The 22273-nt window shown below is 43.4% G+C and overlaps 1 protein-coding gene across 1 annotated transcript in view; it reads left to right on the top strand.

The window, feature by feature from the left end:
* The window catches only part of ZCWPW2 (zinc finger CW-type and PWWP domain containing 2), a 134655-nt gene that overhangs the window by 44646 nt on the left and 67736 nt on the right, over positions 1 to 22273 (top strand). The window contains exons 4-5 of the mRNA XM_073329663.1: positions 625 to 784; positions 18058 to 18172. Coding sequence (XP_073185764.1) covers positions 625 to 784; positions 18058 to 18172 — 275 coding nt within the window. The remainder of the gene's footprint in view (positions 1 to 624; positions 785 to 18057; positions 18173 to 22273) is intronic.

The following is a 22273-nucleotide window of genomic DNA, read 5'->3' as shown; positions in this document are numbered from 1 at the left end:
CCTTACCACCATTTTTTTTGTCACACTGAACAAATATCAGGTCATCTCTACCTTGAATGAAAGGAAGTGAGACTTTTGCGTGTGTAATGAATCAAAGTAACATGGCATGCAGATTTTCAGTGCTAATGAGAAGCTTTTTCAAAACCATAGCATGGAGGAGGAACCCAATAAATTCAAATGTTCATCAGGACAATTGTAGTTTGAAATCTGATACTGCAGGCAGATAAGAATGGAGATTTACTATCTGTCTCTTTCACGTTCCTCTTATATTTTTTATAATTATATTTGACAAGTTGGCCAGGACAGTTTCAAACAAAGAAGACCTGAAGGTGATCTCTTACCCCAGAACTACACAAGGTGTCTAGGAACCTAAATGAAACAAAGAACTAAACTGGTACAATTTACAGTCTTTAGGATCACCAGATATTGGCGTATGCGTTTATCTGACCTTTGTGACAAAACTATTGTTACTATTATATTTATTATTTATAGCACACTAAAATATGCTAGACACTTTAGGTATTGCAGATAGGAAGAAACTTAAATATTTGGTGGTAACTGAAGTATTAATAACTGTTTCAAAATACACGTTTCTAAGTGTCTCAATTTTTTTTATTTTTAAAGATGGCCTGGCATACTTTGTCCTGATCCTCTTAATGGACAATATGTGACATATGACTTGGATGGATATGTAGAAAGCAATCATGTAGAATTCTTAGGTGATCCCCATTCCAGAGGTTGGGTTGCTGTGAAATATATTAGCCGTTACCCTAGCTCAATTAAGGTAGGTAGATTAATATATTAACATTTCATAATACTGGCATTTTGTGTGTGTGTGTGGGGGGGTGCGTGTTAAATATTCTAAAATAATTTACTTCATATATTTACTCTTAAAGTGAATGAAAATTGATATATAATCTGAATCAATAATAGAATATTGGTTTAGGTATAATAGCTACCATGACAAAGTTCCTCCTCTACCTTGGTGGGTCTTGTGCTTATTGGCAGATTTGCTCACCTCGGAGATTCACGTCAGCCCTCAGTTTGGCCGTTTTCATGAACCCACAGTCCAGGTCAACTCCTCCGGTATCAAGTAGGGAGTTGTGGGGGATGGGGGGAACCTGGGCCCGCCCTCTACTCCAGGTTCCAGCCCAGGGCCCTGTGGATTGCAGCTGTCTACAGTGGCTCCTGTAACAGCTGCGTGACAGCTACAACTCCCTGGGCTACTTCCCCATGGCCTCCTCCCAGCACCTTCTTTATTCTCACCACAAGACCTTCCTCCTGATGACTAATAATGCTTGTACTTCTCCGTGTTCCAGTAGTACGCCTTCTCACTCTCAGCTTCTTGCGCCTCTTGCTCCCAGCTCCTCGCACATGCATCACAAACTGAAGTGAGCTCCTTTTTAAACCCAGGTGCCCTTATTAGTCTGCCTTAATTGATTCTAGCAGCTTCTTGATTACCTGCAGGTGTTCTAATCAGCCTGTCTAACTTAATTGTTTCCAGAAAGTTCCTGATTGTTCTAGAACCTTCCCTGTCACCTTACCCAGGGAAAAGAGACCTACTTAACCTGGGGCTAATATATCTGTCTTCTATCACTCTCCTGTAGCCATTTGGCCTGACCCTGTCACACTACAAATAACATTGTGTTAACTGTTTGGAATCTTGGGTTCACTTTTAAGAAATTAAGGATGTAAAATTTAAAAGTCAGCTAATAAAATTATTTTTTATTCTGATGGATGTAAAAAGCAGATTCAGATGAGACTATGCAGTTGCATTTAAAAACACATTTCTGTTCCCTATAGCAATTTCTATATATTTCCAAAAAAGTAAACTTTCAGTAATAGCCTCATGCAGAAAGACATTAAGGAGAGTAACCAGTTTTACAACTCTCATACAGAGTATTCCACTTTTTTCTTACAAATTTTTTTTTTTCATCATACACTTACAGTTGCAGGCAACCTCAAAAGCACACTAGTAATTACTGGTTTACTACTGATTTAACAAACCTAAAAGACCACCACCTATTTCTAAGTTATTTCCAATTGGTCTGTTTTTGCTGTATTTTTAAAAATGAGCCTTGAAAACAAAAAATGTGCATTTATTGTCAATGTGAACTAGAAAAAAATGTAGTCACAAATATTTGCCATAAAACTGCCTCACTCAAGGCTACTCCAAATCTGCAGCTTTTTCACATGTAAAATGCCCAGTGGAATAATATACTCTTTCTGTTGCCAAGAGAGGGCATCAAAATAGCCTTGTCAAAATGTTTCGTATCTGCCCTGCCCATGCTTCCCTTGAGGCAAAGATGCCACTTTGGGGGTTGTATTGATTGTCTGTGGTCATATGTGGCCACATGTCTGTGCTACTTCACATGTGGTGGCCTTGCGGACTTGTTTACGCTAGCAGAAGTCTGGGTAAAGGCCTCACTTCTGCAGTATGTAATTTAAGAGTGAATCTTGATTATCCACTTTATAAATTAGATATTCCTCTTAAGTAAACAGTCAAATAGCTCATTTGCCATGTGGTGTCCTTGCACCACAGAGTGTACCTTTTCTCTATTTTCAGACTTCTACAGACAAAGAGACTGAATTTGTCCTCTGGATCCCTGGAAACTGAACAGCTTACTCAGAAAATTAAACTCCAGCATATTGACACCAGCAGCAAGGCTTCAGTCCCTTCCCATCCAATGCTCTCAAGACTGGAGCAGGGCTCTCAGTTTTAAAGGATTTCTACGTTAACATAGTTATCAGAATGGCTCTCAGAAAATCCCTCTGTTTGTGTGTGTGTGTGTGTGTGTGGACAACCGTTATCAAGATGCTGCCCTTTGTCCTTTCTACCACACCAACAGTATTTACCAAGGGCCTAGCAATGGTCACCACCCATCTCAAGCATCAAGGTATTCCTGTATGTAGAAGTCCAACATAAGTCCAACAGTTTCAGTTTTTCAGTCTCTTGATAAATTGGGACACGTCCACACTTGTACAAGCCCAACAAATCTCCTTCATAGGGGCTATCCTGAACTTGTGTTAGGCCAAGGCATATCTTGTAGCACAGAGTTTCAGGGAAATTTATTAAGCAACCCTACAAAAGCAGTGATAATTCACCTGAGTCTTTAGGTCTCCTGGGCTGTTCCATTTATCACTTTATGCTTATGAATGAAGCTGGTACAGCACTGATTGGCAGCAAAATTAACTCCAAACATGAACTACATGGGAGCTTTCCAGAGCATATTTCCATAAGTCTTCAGGATTCTCTGCTAGTGAGAATTCCCAGACACTGTTTTGCAGGAGTTTATTTCAATTTTCATCTCAACTATTATGATCATCACAGACACATCTGGTGTGTGGACTGGAGAGCTCACCTTCAGGAGGTTGATATACACCAGATATTCTACTCCCTTGTGGACTATGAAGCTCAATATAAGTGTTCTGGAACTCAGTTAATTGTCAGTTCTAATACATATATTTCTTGCAGCTGGCCAAAAGCTATATTATTCAAGTGCTGAGAGCAATATGGTAGCTATGTGTTATATCAACAAAAAGGACATTCTTACTCAACAACTGTCAGCAGCCAGTGGCCTTGTGAGAGTGGTGCCTGGCTCTTGAAGTACACCTGATACCTCTACATCTGACACAAAGAACATTTGCTAGCAGGTTCAAGATTCAGACACAACAGAAGTTGTCACTGGAAAGACCATGGTGGATCTGCTGTTCAAAAATTTGGGTCATTTGTCCATAGACTGTCCTGCTGCTCAATGGGAAGAGACATATCCTTGGTTTTGCTTCAGAGCAGGGATGGATGAAGATTTGATCACAGATGCATTTCTGTTGGCTTGGAACAAAGGAATTCTTTACATCTTCCCACTGATTTCATTGATCCAATGAGTAATCAGAAGAATGCAACAAAACATAGTTCAAGTTGTACTGGCTGCTGCAGCAGGGGCCAGACAATATTGGTACAGAGATGAAGATCTCTTACAGGAGTCTCCATTTCTTGAAATGGTTTTAACTGATTTTCTCTTTCAAGAAGACTCATCCTGCATCCTAATCCAGAGTTGCTTCACCTTGTGCTTTGGTTCACATAACAATGAGTAAATCTGCCCTCATGTGCTGTGGAAGTGCAGGAGATTCTGCTACTATCTAGAAATCTATTTACTCTGAAATGTTACACTTGGAAGTAGAAAAGGATTTTCCTCTATGGGTAGAGGAAAACAGTCCATCTCCTCTTGCAGCAACCATATAACTTATTTGGAGTATTTATTGCATTTAAAGTATCTCAGCTTTTCCTTGCTGACATCTCATGGTGACATCTCAACATATCCTCTACCAGTGAAGGGTTCCCCATGTCAATTATCTCACCATCACAAGATTTCTGAAAAGAATTAATAATATTAATAAGCCTCTGACTACCAGATGCTGGGACTGAACGATAGGGGATGGATCACTTGATAATCACCCTGTTCATTTCCTTTGATGCATCTGGCATTGGCCACTGTTAGAAGGCAGGATACTGGGCTAGATGGACCATTGGTTTGACCCACTGTGGCCATTCTTGTGTTCTTAAATCTCCCTTCTAGTCATAGAACCCGTTCAATCACAGGGCTTTACTTTGGTATTGTAAAGTTGATAGACTCTCCTTCTCAAGCCTTGGGAATGTGCTCTTTGTTTCACATGTTATTAAAGACTGCATTTTTAATCACAAGTACATCTGCAATGAGTGAGTGAGTTGCAGGCTTTAATGGCTAGTCTTGATTTAATCTAATCTGTGTTCTTCTAAAAAAAATTTGTATCTGGGGAAAACTAGATTCAATAATCTAGATATAAGAGGACATTAACTTTTTATTTGGTTGGGACTACAGCTTTGTCTAGATTAGGAAAAGTGCTTTTTTAAAGTTGTTACCTAAATCGAGTTGGCTAATATGATTTGAAACACTTAACATCTAGTGTTGACACCGTTTTTAATAATTTTACAACTGTGTTAAAGTAATAGTGGAAGAAAAAGAAACGCCCCATGCCCAAGTAGCAGAGGAAAAATTTGTATGATCTGTTAAAGATTTCAGCAACCTTTTGGTGCTTATAACAGAAAAGGCAACTAGACTTCCGGAAGATGGAACAAAGCCAACTAGTATAGCATCTCCAGAATAAACTGCACCTCCATGGCTGCCTGTAACAAGCAAAAGACCGTATGATGCTGGCCTTTAATCTGACACCATCAGCTCCTAGGAGGTGGACGTCTACTCTTCTCACAGGAACATCCACTACCTCAAATAAGTGAGTCACAGGAATATTGAGAAGAGATTTACTCTACAAACCTAAAACATCATAAATACTTGATTTATCTAATCCTTCATTCCAAAAAAATCCCCAGAGATGCATGGGAGAAGCCATCGCTCATTTCATCTGGAGAGACTTTATATTTAAATACACCATGAACACACACTTCCTTGTTGAATTTAAAATTGAGATTCTTTTTAATACTTTACTCTGTTTTCTTAAGGAATCTTTTGTGGCCCATGGATATGAAGGAAGCATACTGGAGATGGAAAAACCAAGATATCATAATGACTGAAATAAGAAAGCACAAATTCCTAATGTTTTCATGAGCTTTTTAGTCAGTCTAATGACATTAAGGTCGCATGGATTAACCAGCTTGATTTAAATAAATTCAAGAGGTGTATACAGAAAAGTAAACAAATGCCAGTTATATTAATTTCTAATTAATATATTCAGATATATATATAATATATATTCAGAAATGCAAGTAGTATCAATGAGGATTGAGAAATAGAAACAGCTTACTCATTTTACTACAAAGTGGTCTTGTTCTACTATTGCTACCACAGACGATACATTACTCAGTATTTAGTTTTTGTTAAATTTATAATTTATTTAAGTGAGTTTCCATGTGAAAATATTAAATTGAAGGTATTGGGGGTGTAAAAAAGTAAAGTACTCTTGACATTTTGATCCATATGATTGCTCCCAGAAATGTTTTGCTCAGTGGTTCTGCCCTCTCCCTGACTGATAGCCATTTCAGACACAACCCACCAGAATACCTATACTGATCATTCAGATTTTCCTCAGCTGTCACTCACTCCATTTCTCCCCTCCTGGACTGTTGTGGAGCCACTGATTACCCCAATCTATTGCTATGTAGACCTTGATACTGTATCCATGCCATAATATCAAGGTGCCTCTGTAGTGTCAGGATGCCTAAAATCATTCACCAGCATCATAACTGCTATTTTTGGCATCTTGGAAGTGTAATCATGGACTTAATCCTTGGGCAGAGTGTGGAGTTAAATGGCACTACATTTTTGAGGAGGTATAATCTGTATTATCTTTCATGGCTCCAAAACCAGACAGTTTTCAGATAGTCTTCAGGCTCCTTGTAGACTCCTGAGCCAAGATTAGGCCCACAGTTAGTGAATCTCTATTCTCATCAATATTTGGAATCCATAGTGGGTTTTTTGACATTGCTGCAAATATGTCTCTTCAGATCTTAATACAATATCTTGAACACTCCATGACTTTCCCACTGTTAGATTGCTCTCCAGAATTTGACAGTGAATGAAAATTGGCAGTTTTAACTAGTGTGAGCTAACAGGCACTTGTACTAAAGCACTTCATTAGCAATTTTAGAAGCAGAAAATTAAACATACATAAAGTACCACTGGTATCCATAAATACACTAATGTAACATATATTCATGATTTAAATCAGGCATCTTTCATTCCTAGATTACAAATAGTTTGCCACTGATCCCCACTTTAGGTTTTCTGCACATAGTATATATGACAGATCTAACTGCTCCATTGCATAAAGTTTTAAAAACGGTAAGCTGTCTCAGCACTCGAGGACACACATTTATTCATTGGCGAGGTACACTGATTAACATCATCAGTTTTCTTTCTAACCAACTTGTGAAGAATTCCATTTTGGAATTCCAGTATTGCCCTTAGGAAAATGTTTTTCTCAACTTTTAAATATTTTTCCAGATATTATTTAACAGTCCTTTTATCATTAGTTCCTTGTGTGTAAACTATGTAGTTAATGAAAAAGTATTTTATTCTGTGAGAGAGCTCCATTTGAGCAGTCTCCAAGGCTATATTACTGTTTTTCTATATTACTTTCTTTTGGGTAGTTTTTCATTCTTCTTGAGTCTAGGTAATTCCTTCTTTTGGGGGTAGGGGGAGAATACTAATGGTAGAGCTGCTCATGATATCATTTTTGAGACCTTTCCCAAAACTTCTAGTCAATAAGGTACAGTTTATGCAGAAAACCTTGAACAAGAATTTAGGGCAGAGTTATTTTCTTCCCAGGAGGCAAGATTTTGTTTCTAAAGCCTTAACCTTAAGAGGCTGGGCTGGACTGGTTCTTCAACACAGTTCTGAATTCAAGGAGATCCAAAACATTGCAGTTGAAAGGGGAGTACTGGAGAGCTCTTCAGAACATCAGTGCACTTTCCTTATGATGGAAAATGTTAACTCTACATTCTGAAATTTCTTGCTAACTGGGAAACTTCCCCAGAGCCAAGAATAGTGACAGTGTTTTTGAGAAATCTGCAAACTGAAGCACTAACCATATCCTGATTTGTTAAAGCACATCTAATGTTCAGTTGACAGTTAGATGTGACATCAAAGTCAATGGAACCTACTTCAACAAAACATTTCAGTGTCTTGGGTTCTCTGGTTGCACTTAGCCATAAAAAGGGTTGCAGTGGTGCCATATTTTCTTGGTGTTCTGTGGATGCGTAAATACTAGAAAAATTCTAAAGTCCAGAGGTGTTTTCTGCATGCACAAGAACAAGAAAACACTCTTCCATTCATAGGCAGCAGATCTACTTTATGCCTTCTCTTCATTTCCTTTGCTGCCCCCAAACAGTAAGAAACATCAGACAGGAGAAAGTCCTTTTCATTAGTAAAAAGAAAAGGAGTACTTGTGGCACCTTAGAGACTAACCAATTTATTTGAGCATAAGCTTTCGTGAGCTAAAGCTCACTTTCACGAAAGCTTATGCTCAAATAAATTGGTTAGTCTCTAAGGTGCCACAAGTACTCCTTTTCTTTTTGCAAATACAGACTAACACGGCTGTTACTCTGAAATTTTTCATTAGTGGCTCTTTGCTAGATTTACTGGCCTTGGTTCTTCTTCAAGTGCTTGCTTATGTCCATTCCAAAGTAGATGTGAGCTTGCCCTGAGCACCACTGCCAGAAAGTTTTCCCTCAGTGGTATCCATTGGGTTGGCTCTGCCCACTGGAGTTGCACGCTCGTAGCACTGGTATAAGGGTCATGCCAATCTACAGCCCCCCTCAGTTCCTTCTTACCACATGTTATGATCACTGGAACTGTCTCATCCTTGAGTTCTACAAGTACCCTCTCAGTGGATTTTTCAAAACTTCATTGTATATAATTTATTTCTTGTTCTTAGTAGTTAGTTAGCTTAGCGGAACTCTGATAAGCAGGGTTAGTCTCTGCCCAATACTGGACCAGGCGTTGGCCTCTAAGTTTTAAGCCTCATGCCATAAGCCTGTGCCTGTGAGTTTCCCCCAAGCACTTGTGCAGGAGTGTTGTAAGATCTCCAAAGACTTCAAGCCCTGCCAAAAAGGGCTAAACTAAACTAAAATTTATTCTCTTGGAGCAGTGCTAAGATCTTCCTCAGAGCTGGGTCACTCAGTCTTGGTAGTGAGCACTTCAACCTCTGTAAGGAGCAACTTGACTACTCTTTCGGATCCTTGGCACCGTTCTCCATCACCGACACTGAAAAGAGATGCTCCTTCCACTTCTCGAGAGCCTTGGCACTATCCACCATCCCTGATGCCAAAGAAAGGCTCTCCAGCAAGAGAACCTTGGCACTGCTCTCCGTCACCAATGCTGAGGAAAAAACAGAAGACAGACAGAGGTCAATCCCCAACCCTGAGATTGGAAGGCCAGGGAGACACTAGTAGAGCTGCGCAGCTCCAACAACTCATGTGGTGCCATTGAGTCCGGTCCCAGAGTGGGTACTGTTGAGTCTGGCACCGATAGATTCACTGCCACTGGAGTTACACTGCCCTGGCGGTACTGTTGACATCAGAGGCGTTTGCCATGGCAAGAGACTTACTCTCTGCCCCATCTGTGGCACCTTTGGGAAGGATCTGCGTGGCACAGCCCCAATTGCCTTCAAAGGGGAAACTGGCCGTGATGGCCCATCCCCAGTCTCCTCTCTTCTGGCACCGGTTGGCACAACTCCTCCCTGGTCTTCAGGAAGGGAGTCTGAGATGGATTCATAGGCAGAGTCATATGCCTCCCACAGGAGATGGTGCCCTCACTCCAGTTGGCACTATCCTGCCATGGACCCCAGCCAAGGCATCCCACCATAACGTGGCCCCCAGGAAACTGGCAGATGCCTCCTCTTCTTCTCCTGATGAGGCTGTCACAGGAACAGATGTAATGCTCTCTCAGGATGATTATAAAATGATCAGGATCTCCTCAAGAGAATGGCTCAGAACCTGGGGATCCAGATAAAAGAGATCAGGGAGTGCTCCCATGCCTTGGTAGACAATCTGATGGCAACAGGCCTTTCGAAAGTGTCATTACCCCCTGAATGAGGCCATTACATAACCCATCAAGACATCGTGGCAGACCCCAGCGTCCCTTCAGCTGATCGCAAAGAAAACTGAAAAGAAGTACTTTGTCCCAGCTAAGGGTTATGAATTCTTACGTATTCATCCACTACTGGGCTCTTTGGATTGTGTCAGCAGCCAATGAGTGGGAACTACAGGGGCCAGCCCCCAAGGTCAAAGATGCCAAAATTTAGACCTTTTCAAGTAGAAAGGTCTATTCAACACACAGCCTCCAGCTCAGGATTGCAAACCAGCAGGTGGTACGGAGCAGGTATGATTTTAATCCTGGGACTCCATGTTGAAATGTAAAGAGTTGTTACCCCAGAAATCCAGACAAGAATTTGCAGCTCTTATGAATGAAGGAAAGTCAGTGGCAAAGACATCCCTGAAAATAGCCTTGGATGCGGTGGACTCTGCAGCCCGATCTGTGGCCTCAGCAGTGGCAATGCATAGAAGCTTATGGCTTCAATCCTTGGTCCTGCTGCATGAGGTCCAACAGACCTTGCAGGACCTTCCTTCTGAGGGTATGTCACTCTTTTCTGAGCAGACAGTCTCTAAATTGCACAACCCGAAGATTTCGAGAGCCACCCTGAAGTCCTTAGGACTTTATACACTAGGGCCTGGTATACACTATGAGTTTGTCGGATTTAGCAGCGTTAAATTGAATTAACCCTGCACTCGTCCACACAATGAAGCCATTTTTTCTGACATAAAGGGCTCTTAAAACCGATTTCTGTACTCCACCAACGAGGGGATTAGTGCTGAAATCGACATTGCCGTTTCAAATTAGGGTTAGTGTGGACGCAATTCGAAGGTATTGGCCTCCGGGAGCTATCCCACAGTGCACTGTTGTGACCGCTCTGGACAGTACTCTGAACTCGGATGCACTGGCCAGGTGTACAGGAAAAGCCCCGGGAACTTTTTGAATCTCATTTCCTGATTGGCCAGGCGAGCTCATCAGCACAGGTGACCAGGCAGTCCCAGAATCGAAAAAGAGCTCCAGCATGGACCGAACGGGAGGTACTGGTTCTGATCGCTGTATGGGGAGAGGAATCCGTGCTATCAGAACTACGTTCCAAAAGACGAAATGCCAAAACATTTCAAAAAATCTCCGAGGCCATGAGGGACAGAGGCTACAGCAAGGATGCAACACAGCGTCGTGTGAAACTTAAGGCGCTCAGACAAGCGTACCAGAAAACCAAAGAATCAAATGGATGCTCCGGGACAGAGCCCCAGACATGCTGCTTCTAATGCTGAGCTGCATGCAATTCTAGGGGGGGCTGCCACCACTACCCCACCCCTGTCCGTGGACTCCGATGATGGGGTACTCTTCGCCATACCTGAGGATTTTGCGGATGGGGAAGATGAGGAGGAGGAGGATGAGCTTGAGGAGAGCACACAACACACCGTTCTCCCCGACATCCAGGATCTTTTTATCACCCTGACTGAAGTACCCTCCCAACCCAACGAAGCCGGAGAAGGGACCTCTGGTGAGGTTTTTAAAATATAATACATCTTATAAAAGCAAGCATTTTTTAATGATTAAGTAGCCTTGAAGACTTGGGATGCATTCGTGGCCAGTACAGCTACTGGAAAAGTCTGTTATCGTGTCTGGGGATGGAGTGGAAATCCTCCAGGGACATCTCCTTGAAGCTCTCCTGGAGGTACTCTAAAAGCCTTTGCAGAAGTTTTCTGGGGAGAGCAGCCTTATTCCATCCTCCATGGTAGGACACTTTACCACACCATGCTAGTAGCAAGTAATCTGATATCATTGCATGACAAAGCCTGGCAACATATGGTCCCAGTGTTTGCTGGCATTCAAGCAACATCTGTTCTTTATCTCTCTGTGTTATCCTCAGGAGAGTGATATCGTTCATGGTAACCTGGTTGAAGTAGGGGAATTTAATTAAGGGGACATTCAGAAGTGGCCGTTCCTACTGGGCTGTTTGCCTGTGGCTGAAAAGAAATCCTCTCCGCAGTTAGCCACACAGAGGGAGGGGGAGGGGGCATAGGCACTGAGCTGTTCGTGTTTGGCTAGCAGGGATCTTCCCTGATACCAGACACATGGTGGGGTGAGGGGTAAAGCAATCATCCCATAGAATTAGATTGCGGGGGGTTAGTTTGGTTTCTGCTGCTGCACGTTAACAGGAAAACCGCAGCACTAAATGGCCTACTCAGCATGCTTTGCTTGGTATGGGAGAGGAGGGCGCTGCTGTTATGAAGGTTACAGAAGCCAAAAGACTATGGCTTACCATGGCCGCCTGCAAGCTGAATTCTGTTGCCCGGCACTGTGTGTGTGATCTATAACACCAAAGCTGCAGGCACTCAATATAAGATGCAAAATGCGACCTTGTACCAAAATCACATGTGCTATGTAATGTGAATAGTGTTGTTCACCGTGAAAGAATATAGCCATTGTTCTGTAAAATGTATCTTTTTAAACACTTCGCTCCCTTTTTTTCCTTCAGCAGCTGCAAATGTTTCAAGCCTCCCTCCTCCGTCCCAAACGCTATCTCAGATAAGGTGGCGAAAAAAATGCACGTGCAATGAAATGTTCTCTGAGCTCATGCAGTTGTCCGGCACTGACAGAGCTCAGCAGAATGTGTGGAGGGACACAATAGCAGAGTACAGGAAAGTGGCCTATGAACGTGAGGAAAGGTGGCAGCAGGAAGATCAGAGGAGGCATGAGGCAACACTGGGGCTACTGCGGGATCAAACGGACATGCTCCAGCATCTGGTGGAGGTTCATGAATAGCAGCAGGATCACAGACTGCCGCTGCAGCCCCTGTTAAACCGCCTTCCCTTCTCCCCAAGTTCCATAACCTCCTCATCCAGACGCCCAAGAACGCGGGGTGGGGGGAGGCTCTGGGCACCCAACCGCTCCACCCCAGTGGACAGCCCAAGCAACAGAAGGCTGTCATTCAACGAGTTTTGAAGTGGCCTTTTCCTTCCCTCCTACCCTCCTCCCACACCCCACCTGGGCTACCTTGTGAGTTATCTCCCTATTTGTATAATCAATTAATAAAGAATACATGTTTTTTAAATGATAGTGATTTTATTTCCTTTGCAAGCAAGCTGTGATCGAAGGAGGGAGGGCGGGTGGCTTACAGGGAATTTAGAGTCAACCAAGGGGGCGCGTTTGTTTCTCCTTGATGAAAACAGAAGTGTCACACAGTACCCTGGCCAGTCATGAAACTGGTTTTCAAAGCTTCTCTGACGCACAGCGCTTCCTGCTGTGCTCTTCTAACCACCCTGGTGTCTGTCTGCGTGTATTCAGTGGCCAGGCGATTTGCCTTAACCTCCCACCCTGCCATAAACGTCTTCCCCCTTACTCTCACAGAGATTGTGGAGCACACAGCAAGCAGCAATAACAATGGGAATATTGGTTTCACTGAGGTCTGAGCGAGTCAGAAAAACTGTGCCAGTGACCCTTTAAACATCCCAATGCACACTCTACCACCATTCTGCACTTGCTAAGCCTATAGTTGAACAGCTCCTTACTACTGTCCAGGGTGCCTGCGTATGGCTTCATGAGCCAGGGCATTAAGGGGTAGGCTGGGTCCCCAAGGATAACTATTTGCATTTCAACATCCCCAATGGTTATTTTCTGGTCTGAGAAGTAAATCCCTTCCTGCAGCCATTTAAACAGACCAGAGTTCCTCAAGATGGAAGCGTCATGAACCTTTCCTGGCCACCCCACGTTGATGTTGGTGAAACGTCCCTTGTGATCCACCAGTGCTTGCAGCACTATTGAAAAGTACCCCTTGTGGTTTATGTACTGGCTGCCCTGGTGGTCCGGTCCTAAGATACGGATATGCGTTCCGTCTATAGCCCCACCACAGTTAGGGAATTCCATTGCAGCAAAGCCATCTAGTATGACCTGCACATTTCCCAGAGTCACTACCTTTGATAGCAGCAGCTCAATGTTTGCGTTGGCTACTTGCATCACAGCAACCCCCACAGTAGATTTGCCCACTCCAAATTGATTCCCGACTGATGGATAGCTGTCTGGCGTTGCAAGCTTCCATAGGGCTATTGCCACTCACTTGTGAACTGTGAGGGCTGCTCTCATCTTGGTATTCTTGTGCTTCAAGGCAGGGGAAAGCAAGTCCCAAAGTTCCATGAAAGTGCCCTTATGCATGTGAAAGTTTCAGATCCACTGGGAATCATCGCAAACCTGCAACACTATGTGGTCCCACCACTCTGCTTGTTTCCCGGGCCCAGAATCGGCGTTCCACAGCATGAGCCTGCCCCAGTAACACCATCATCTTCAAATTACCGGGGACCGCAGTTTTAGAGTAATCTGTGTTCATTTCCTCATCACCGCGTTGCTGTCACCTCCTCGCCTGTTTTTTCAGGTGCTGGTTCTGCATAAACTGCACGATAATGCGCGAGGTGTTTATAATGGTCATAACTGCTGCGGTGAGCTGAACAGGCTCCATGCTTGCCGTGCTCTGGCATCTGCTTGGGCAATCCAGGGAAAAGGGCGCGTAATGATTTTCTGCTGTTGCTTTCATGGAGGGAGGGTTGACTGACAACATTTACCCATAACCACCCGTGACAAATTTTTGGCCCCATTAGGCATTGGGAGCTCAGCCCAGAATTCCAATGGGCAGCGGCGACTGTGGGAACTGTGGGATAGCTACCCACAGTGCACCGCTCGGAATGTTGACGCTTGCCACGGTATTGTGGATGCACACCACCGAATTAATGCTGAATTAATGTGCTTAGTGTGGATGCATGCACTCGACTTTATACACTCTGTTCCCAAAACCCGACTTCTGTAACATTGGAGTACTTTTGTGGTATAGAAATGGCTGAGCATCCAGGAGGAAACATCATAAGAACACTTACTTCCATATCTCAATCTTTCAGGGACACAGAGGATTCCTCAGATTCATCATGAACCATGTGCACTATCAATTTGTGGTTCTCCTGTTCAGCCTGTCACTGGCCCCTTGGGTGTCATGCAGTGTATGACAGTCATCGCAGCCTTCTTGAGAATACAAAGGGGTTCAGGTCTACCCTTACCTTGATGACTGACTTCTGGACAGAGGTTGGATCAAGGTCCAGGTGGAGTCCGATATAAAGTTAATCCAGACAACATTCCAGGACTTGAGCCTGCTGATAAATGTGCAGAAGTCTGTCCTCTCCCAGGGGTGAAAGTGGGCCGGTATCGTGTACCAGTAAGAAGCCGGTACTGGCCCCTCCCCCCCCGCACTCCCGTTGGCGGCCCTGGGGGAGGTAATATGGGCAACAACATTAAAGCGCTGCCCCCACACACACACACACACACTCCTAGACCTCTCTGTGGAGACGCCAGTTCTATTTCTGTAGCCAGACCTGATCTCCCAGGACCACAGCTGCCTGCCTTGAGTCCCTTCATCTGACAGCCTGGAAGCTCCATGGCGGAACCCCACAGAACTAGCATGCTCAGGACACATTTGTTAGGTATTTCTAGAAAGCAGAAAGCCGTCCACCAAAGCTACTTACCTGGCAAAGTGAAAAAGGTTCTCAATCTGGTGTATCGGTGTCTCACTTATGCAGTCCACAATACCATTTATTTTGGACACCTTACTACACCTGAAACAAGTTCTAACTGTTTCATCTCCTAGGGTTCACCTGGCCTCAATCTCAGCTTTTCCCCCATGGGTGAATGGCCATTCCGTGTTCTCAAACACCATAGTAATTGGTTTCTTAAAGGCCTTGAGGGATTGTACCCCCACGTATGGCAACCAGTCTCTCCCTGGGACCTCAACCTGGTATTGTCAAAACTGACAGGACTTCCATTTGAGCTGCTGGCAACATATTGTCTGCTCTACCTGTCCTGGAAGGTGACCTTCCTGGTGGCCATTATGTCTGCCAGAAGGGTCTCAGAGATCCAGGCCCTCACTTCAGAACCACCATATTCTTCAGAACCATGGTATCCTTAAAAGGAGAAGGTCCAATTGCATCCTCATCCAGCTTTCCTTCCAAAGATGGTTTCACAGTTCCATATAAGTCAGGATATTTTCCTACTGGTCTTCTATCCAAAACCACATGTCAACAGAGAAGAACAGAGACTCCACTCGCTAGACGTCAGATGCCACTGGCTTTCTACATAGAAAGTACTAAGCCATTTCGGAAAACTACTCAGCTATTCATGGCCGTTGCAGACAGAATGGAAGGTCTTTCCATCTCAGCCCAGAGAAATTCATCATGGATCATATCCTGCATCTGCACATGCTATGACCTGGCAAAGGTCCCTGCTCCTCCTCCTGCCCTGATAGCACATTCCACAAGGGCCCAAGCATCTTCGGCAGCATTCATAGCACAAGTTCTTCTCCAGGACATTTGTAGATCAGCAATGTGGTCATCAGTTCACACTTTTGCATCTCACTGCACCGTCACCAAGCAGGCTAGAGACAATGCTGTATTTGGCCAAGCGGTGTTGCAATCAACATGTCAGTCTCTGAACCCTCCACCTGCACCTGCTTAGGAGTCACCTACATTGGAATGCACAAGAGCAAGCACGCAAAAAAGAAAAAAATAGTTACTAACCTTTCCGTAACTTATTCTTCGAGATGTGTTGCTCTTGGCTATTCCAAGACCTTCCTTCCTACACCTGTGTCAGAGTTGGCCGGCAAGAAGGAAATGAGGGAGCTGTAGATTGGCAGGACCCTTTATGCTGGGGCTATGACTGTGCGACTCCAGGGGGAACCAGAGCTGACCTGCTGGATAATACTGAGGGAAAACTTTCTGGCGGCTGTGCTCGGGGTGAGCATGCACCTTCATTGGAATGGACATAAGTAGTGTATCTCAAAGTACAAGAGTTACAGAAAGCTTGGTAATCATTTTTTCTCAGACCTCATTATATTGTCTTTTCAATTACTTCTGCATATTCCCATAAAAAAAATCTGTTGACATAAAGAGCCCAAAAATACTCAGTCAGGGAAGCTCCAGTAAACATCTTAGAAGTTGGTAGACGATGACTTTCATTAGCAGTATTCAATATTCTTGATCACAGAGAGAGAAAAACCTACAACTTCTGAATATGCATGGATAAGATGCAGATTTAAATAGTGGGGCCTACCAACAAGATAAAACCATTTTTTTCAGGATGGATTTGCCCTGCCACAAATGTTCCTTGTAAACGTGTTTCAGCCATATATGGATATATTCATTATGGGACTGAGGATAGTATGGCAAGAATAAATTTCACTCTTACATCAAACATTTCAAATTGTTTTTTCTTCTCCAAGATATCAGTTTCCTTTATAGTAATGAAATTTCAGCTGTTATGTCTCACTGCATATTATAGAAGAGCTAAAATGCTATTTTAAAATGTTCAGTGTTTCCATATATGCAGTATTGCAGCTTCTACTCATCCACAGCAAGTAAATTACTTGAGCAGTTGAGTAGAATCTGGTGCTTAATCTGTAGACTGTGCTGCCAACTCCTCTAAGAGCTGCCTTTAGTAGTCCTTTCAAAATGCAGTCATCTGTACTCTTCTTACTGTTTCATTCTCTTCCTAGAGCTCTGCATCCGGAATATAGGTGAGGATAGCTCAAGGCTGCAAAGAGCTGAAGGAGGAGATCCAAGAAGCCCCAAGAGAGTCTTCAACAGACCTACCTTAATCATGTTGTGCGGCATCCTTTTGGTGCCTCTACCACTTCACCCTCCCCCAGTGGCAGCACTCCTTCCACCATCACCACATCCTTCTTCCATAAAAGCATGTTCTCTCTTCTTCCTTCCTTCCGCTTACTCACACAATCACCACATCATCTCACTTTCTCCTCTCCAGATAACTAGCCCAGACAGTACTTTCCATCTCCCACTACAAAGTAGGCTACATTTGCAAAGTTTACACAAATCTTACAAACACAGACTGGAATAGTAGGTATTTCCTGGTCTAGTACGTTTTTGCAAGGCTGCATTAATATTGTAGTCAGGTAGTTCTTTCAGATAAAAAATAAATATTATGTAGTCACATCTTGTTATAGATCAGGATAAACTTTCTCTAGGAGTGTTTCATAAAAGGTTTACGAATGATATTGTAAGTATTCTGGTGAATGAAGATAATTTTGTGGTTTCATTCTGCAGTCCGTATAGACTCGAAATGTTGATTTCATTTAGTAGGAAGTTAAACACAATAAAGAGCTACAGAACTGGGCTCTCTGCAGCACTTTGGAATTCACATTCTATGTTGAAAGGGGCCCAATTACAAAAAAAAATACCAGAAAATTTTTATCCTTTACATCCAGAGTAATTTACCAGACATAGATACAGGAGCATTTATCTTGAACTGAAGCCCTCTGAGTTAATCTAAATGCTTTGCTGTCTAGAATTCTTTTCTAGTCATTGTTAAATATTTCTGAAGTACTATTTTTTGTTTGTTTTTTTAACTCATGCAAAGTGTAGAAAAATGGAGTAACGGTGAGGTATTTAGTAAAAGTTTCTCTTTATTTCCATAGCCAGAACAATGCAAGAGAAAAAAGAAATGGTATAAAAGTGCATTGGAAGAAGCAAACAAATTACTTGCATTTTCTGCTCCGCAAAGACGTGAAATGTGCCAGCTATCAGAAAATGGTATAATTCATATTTTTCAGCACTGTTTGTAAATAAAGTTATAGTCATATGCAGAGAGGTTTTTTCAGTCATAATGATGGAAGATTTTCTTTTTAAGAACATGCTAATATTATAATAGGAAAAATGAAGTGTGTGTAGTATAGTATATGTCTCACTCTCAATGGATTTCCTTCACAGATGCCCTTATATTGAAAGGAGATGTTGATTCACAAGTAATTTTATAATTGAGTATTATTAAAATAAATTACTTTACATGGCTAGTGAGAAAGTGATGTGCAATTACTCTTGTCTAAGATATTAAAAAAATTGGTTGGTTTAAAAGGACCTTGCCATTCATAAGCCGAAGGTTATGACAAGCCTTAAGTTTAAAAACGAACCTGTTTTATCTAAGCATAAACCATAAAAGGCAAAAAAAGACAAAAGGAAGTATACGGTTGATATTTTTTTCCATGACCAGTCTGTAGTCTACAATGTAGTTTGTAAAGAGATGGATAGCACAGTTAGTGCTAGTCTGGCTAGGGAAACTGAGAAAATCATTTTAGCACTGTTCTGAGAAAAACAATATTTAAAAATCATCTTTTTAGCTTGCTTTTGTCTTAGATAATTGATCTAAACTTTTGTTTAAAGTACAGTGTTAAATTACATGAAAACAACCATATGCTCTTTTCTTCTTTTGGAATATTGCAGACAAACATCTTCACAGTTAACCTTTAAGTTAGCTTTATTTTTTATTGTTCTGTAAGTAGTGAAGTTCTGTTGACTTTCACAGTTGGGGAGTAAGCTATTTTGCGATTTTTGTTTTTGTAATGGGGTTGGTATGCCTAGTGCTCTGTATGAGTGCTACTTTTTATTTTTCTGTAAATCCGGAGAAATAACATTAACCATCGCAATTAAACCAACGAGTACAATATTATTAATAAAAAGATAATGTGCTAAGGATACATATAGTTGATAGCTAAGAGTAGTGAGGCATGTTCATCAAAAATAGGAGTCTTGTGCATTGTAGCTATATTTTCATATTGTGTATCCAGCATTATTTAATCCCCTAGGAGCTCATCAGACTTAAAGTTATGATGTAAACATGTGTTGCTTTTACAAATTGACAGCATACTTTGAGGTTATCCCAATGTAATTCTAAGCCCCAACTCATGCTAGACAACTATGAAGAGATTTACCAGTGGGAACCTCAGGTAATATTGTTTTTCAGGTGTATACAGTGCCTCCTAGAGTGCAACTACTGCAGTACTGTTTGACAAGATGCTCACTTCTGCCTGAACTGGGCTAGCAAAGTGTATAAAACATTGGAGGACCTGGATTCTTCCCATCCACTCTGGGAAGCTAGCACTATTAGCAGCATTATCTTAGAACAGTCCTTGTATTCATCCTCAGACCAGGGACACTAGTAAATGAAGGATCCTTGTATACTATCTCCATCCCCCTGTATACCTGCACAAAGCTGGGCACAGTCAAACACTGTTCTAAACATTGTATATATGTATTTGTTCCTGAAGTATTTTACTCAAAATGCAGAATTTCAGTTTGTGTAATATTAAATGCACCACAGCATCTCTCCAGTCTGGCACTTAAAGACTTACCTGCACTCATTTACCCCAAAGTTAGCCGTAGTGCCATTTATTTTGTCATGGGAACTTTTCTTCTATTACTAAAATGTTAACATCTCAGATAACATTTCAGCTGGGTTTTGCACAAACAGCCTTTCCAAAACACTCCTTGAGTATCTTGTCTCTTTTGGGACTCAGCTTAGCCAAATTAAATCACTTTATGGGAAGGGAGAGCTTGTGTACCCTCTACACCAAGAAAAGGTTCTGTAATACTAGTAAATTAAATCTGCTCCTGTTTAAAAGCCAAATCTAAGCATTATTGCTTAGGAAGTATATGAAGATAAAAGATGGTTACTCACCTTCTTGTAACTGTTGTTCTTCGAGAGGTGTTGTTGACATCCATTCCAATGAGGTGTGCAAGTGCTGCATGCACGGTTGTCGGAAACTCTTTCCCTTAGCAGCTCCCATCGGATTGGCCAGGGAGCCCCCTAGAGTGGCTCTCTCATGGCACTCAATGTATGGCCCTGCCAACCTGATCCCCCTTCGGTTCTTTCTTGCTGGCTACTCCGACAGAGGGGAAGGAGGATGGGTATTGGAATGAACGTGAACAGCACCTCTCGAAGAACAACAGTTACAAAAATGTGAGTAACCATCTTTTCTTTGAGTGATTGTTCACGTCTGTTCCAATTAGATGACTCCAAAGGTCTCCCATGGGGGTGGGGTGATGGTATGTGCTGTGGAGTCGGTTGAGTGAGGCGATGATATGTGCTGCAGAGTCGGTTGAGTGAGGCCTTCAGGGATGTCCTGGCAACTGCCTTATCCTCCACGACCAGATGCGAGAACTCAGCGTTCGAGTCAGTGGGAAGTAACTCCTTATATTTTGACATGGAGTCCCATGAGTTAAAATTATACTTGCTGTGAGGATAGCTTGCTGGTTAGCTATCGTCAGCTGTAGACCTCGTGTGGCATAAATTTTCCTGCCAAAGAGGTCCATCCATTTGGCCTCTTTGGCCTTAGGAGCTGGTGCTTGTTGACTCTGATGCTCCTTCTCATTTACCGCAGAGACCACCAGGGAGCAAGGGTGTGAGAACAAAAATTCATAGCCCTAAGAGGGTACAAAGTATTTTATTTCCACATCCCTGGCAGTCGGTGGAATGGAGTCTGGAATCTGCCACAAAGCACTATAATTGTTGCCAATAGTCTTAATTACTGGCAATGCCACTCTGGAAGGGCCCTCCAGTGTAAGAATGTCCACCACTGGGTCCTCTGGCTCAATGACTTCCTCCGCCTGTAGGCCCATATTACGGGCGATGTGGCAGAGTAGGTCCCGGTGGGCCCTGTGGTCGATTGGTGGAGGACCTGAAGTTGAGGCCACTGCCTCATCAGGTGAAGACAAGGAAGAGGCTAGTGGAGTCACAGGGTCGTCATGGCCCACCATGTGCTCAGGTTGGTCCTGGGCCGCGTTGGTGCCAGTTCTGATGTGTCCTCTGTAGTATGCGGGGGCAGTCTGGATAGAGCCACCTCTGTGGTACGAGGGGTGGTTCTGTCCACTGGTGACTGTGCCCGGTGATGCCCCAATATAATGGACCTAGAAACCCTGGAAGGCGTACCCTGGGCCTGATGGTAAGCCCAAGGGGTCCAGAAGGGCCATTGTGCAGTGAGTCGCCATTGAGGTTGCCAGGATGAAGGAGCGTGTCTCCTGCGCTTGACTGACCTGTGTCTACTATGCCATGAGTAGTAGGAGCCGTCTTCAGAGTCCAAGGATCCTGAGGGCGACAATGATGGCGGTGCCAAGGATCCCTGTGCTGGCGGTTGGTGCTGAGAAGAGGAAGTCAGAGATCGGTGCCACAACGACTGTGTAGACGAACGATGTTAACTTTCCTGCGACTAAAACTCGTTCCGCAAGGCCGGTGCCGGGGAGCAGTTCCTATGTTCTGATGCCATATCATGGTGCCAGGCAATAGCGGGTGATTGTGACCGGTGCTGATTCCCTTGTGCCGGAGATCCAGAGCGATGCGCTCCCTGGGTCTTGCTGTCATGTACCTGGGCTGGGGGTGAAGAAGACTGGGAACGGTGCCCATGAAAGTGCCAGTCTGGAGAGGAAGATGCCTCATCAGTGGCGGTTTGCCTCTAGATGGCACCCATGTAGGTGGTGCCGTGGGCTTGTTTCTAACAGGAGGGGGCTGAGAGAGAGTACTTTCTATGAGGTCCCTTGCTGCCTCGAAAGTATTTGGCATGGAGGGGCCTTCCAACTCCTCCATCAATTCGAGCCCTGCCAGGGAGTCACTGGGTGCTGGACTCAATGGTGCCGACTGGGTCGCCGGAGTCGATGACATGGGGTCTTGCTGTTTGAAAGTTAAGTCATTCTTCTGGGGCAGTAGAATGGTCTCGGTTTCTGAGGAAAGCTCCCTCTGTTGGCTTCTTATGGCACTTAAGGGGCACCAGGGATGTTGACCGGTGCCGGGGATCTTGGGTACCGAGAGTCTCTAGCACCAGAGCCCTTCCTTGGTACCGGTTTATGAACCGATGCCAGGGCGCT

The sequence above is a fragment of the Lepidochelys kempii genome, chromosome 2, assembly GCF_965140265.1.
Source record: "Lepidochelys kempii isolate rLepKem1 chromosome 2, rLepKem1.hap2, whole genome shotgun sequence".
NCBI lineage: Eukaryota > Metazoa > Chordata > Testudines > Cheloniidae > Lepidochelys > Lepidochelys kempii.
This window is presented reverse-complemented; position numbering and strand designations above follow the sequence as displayed.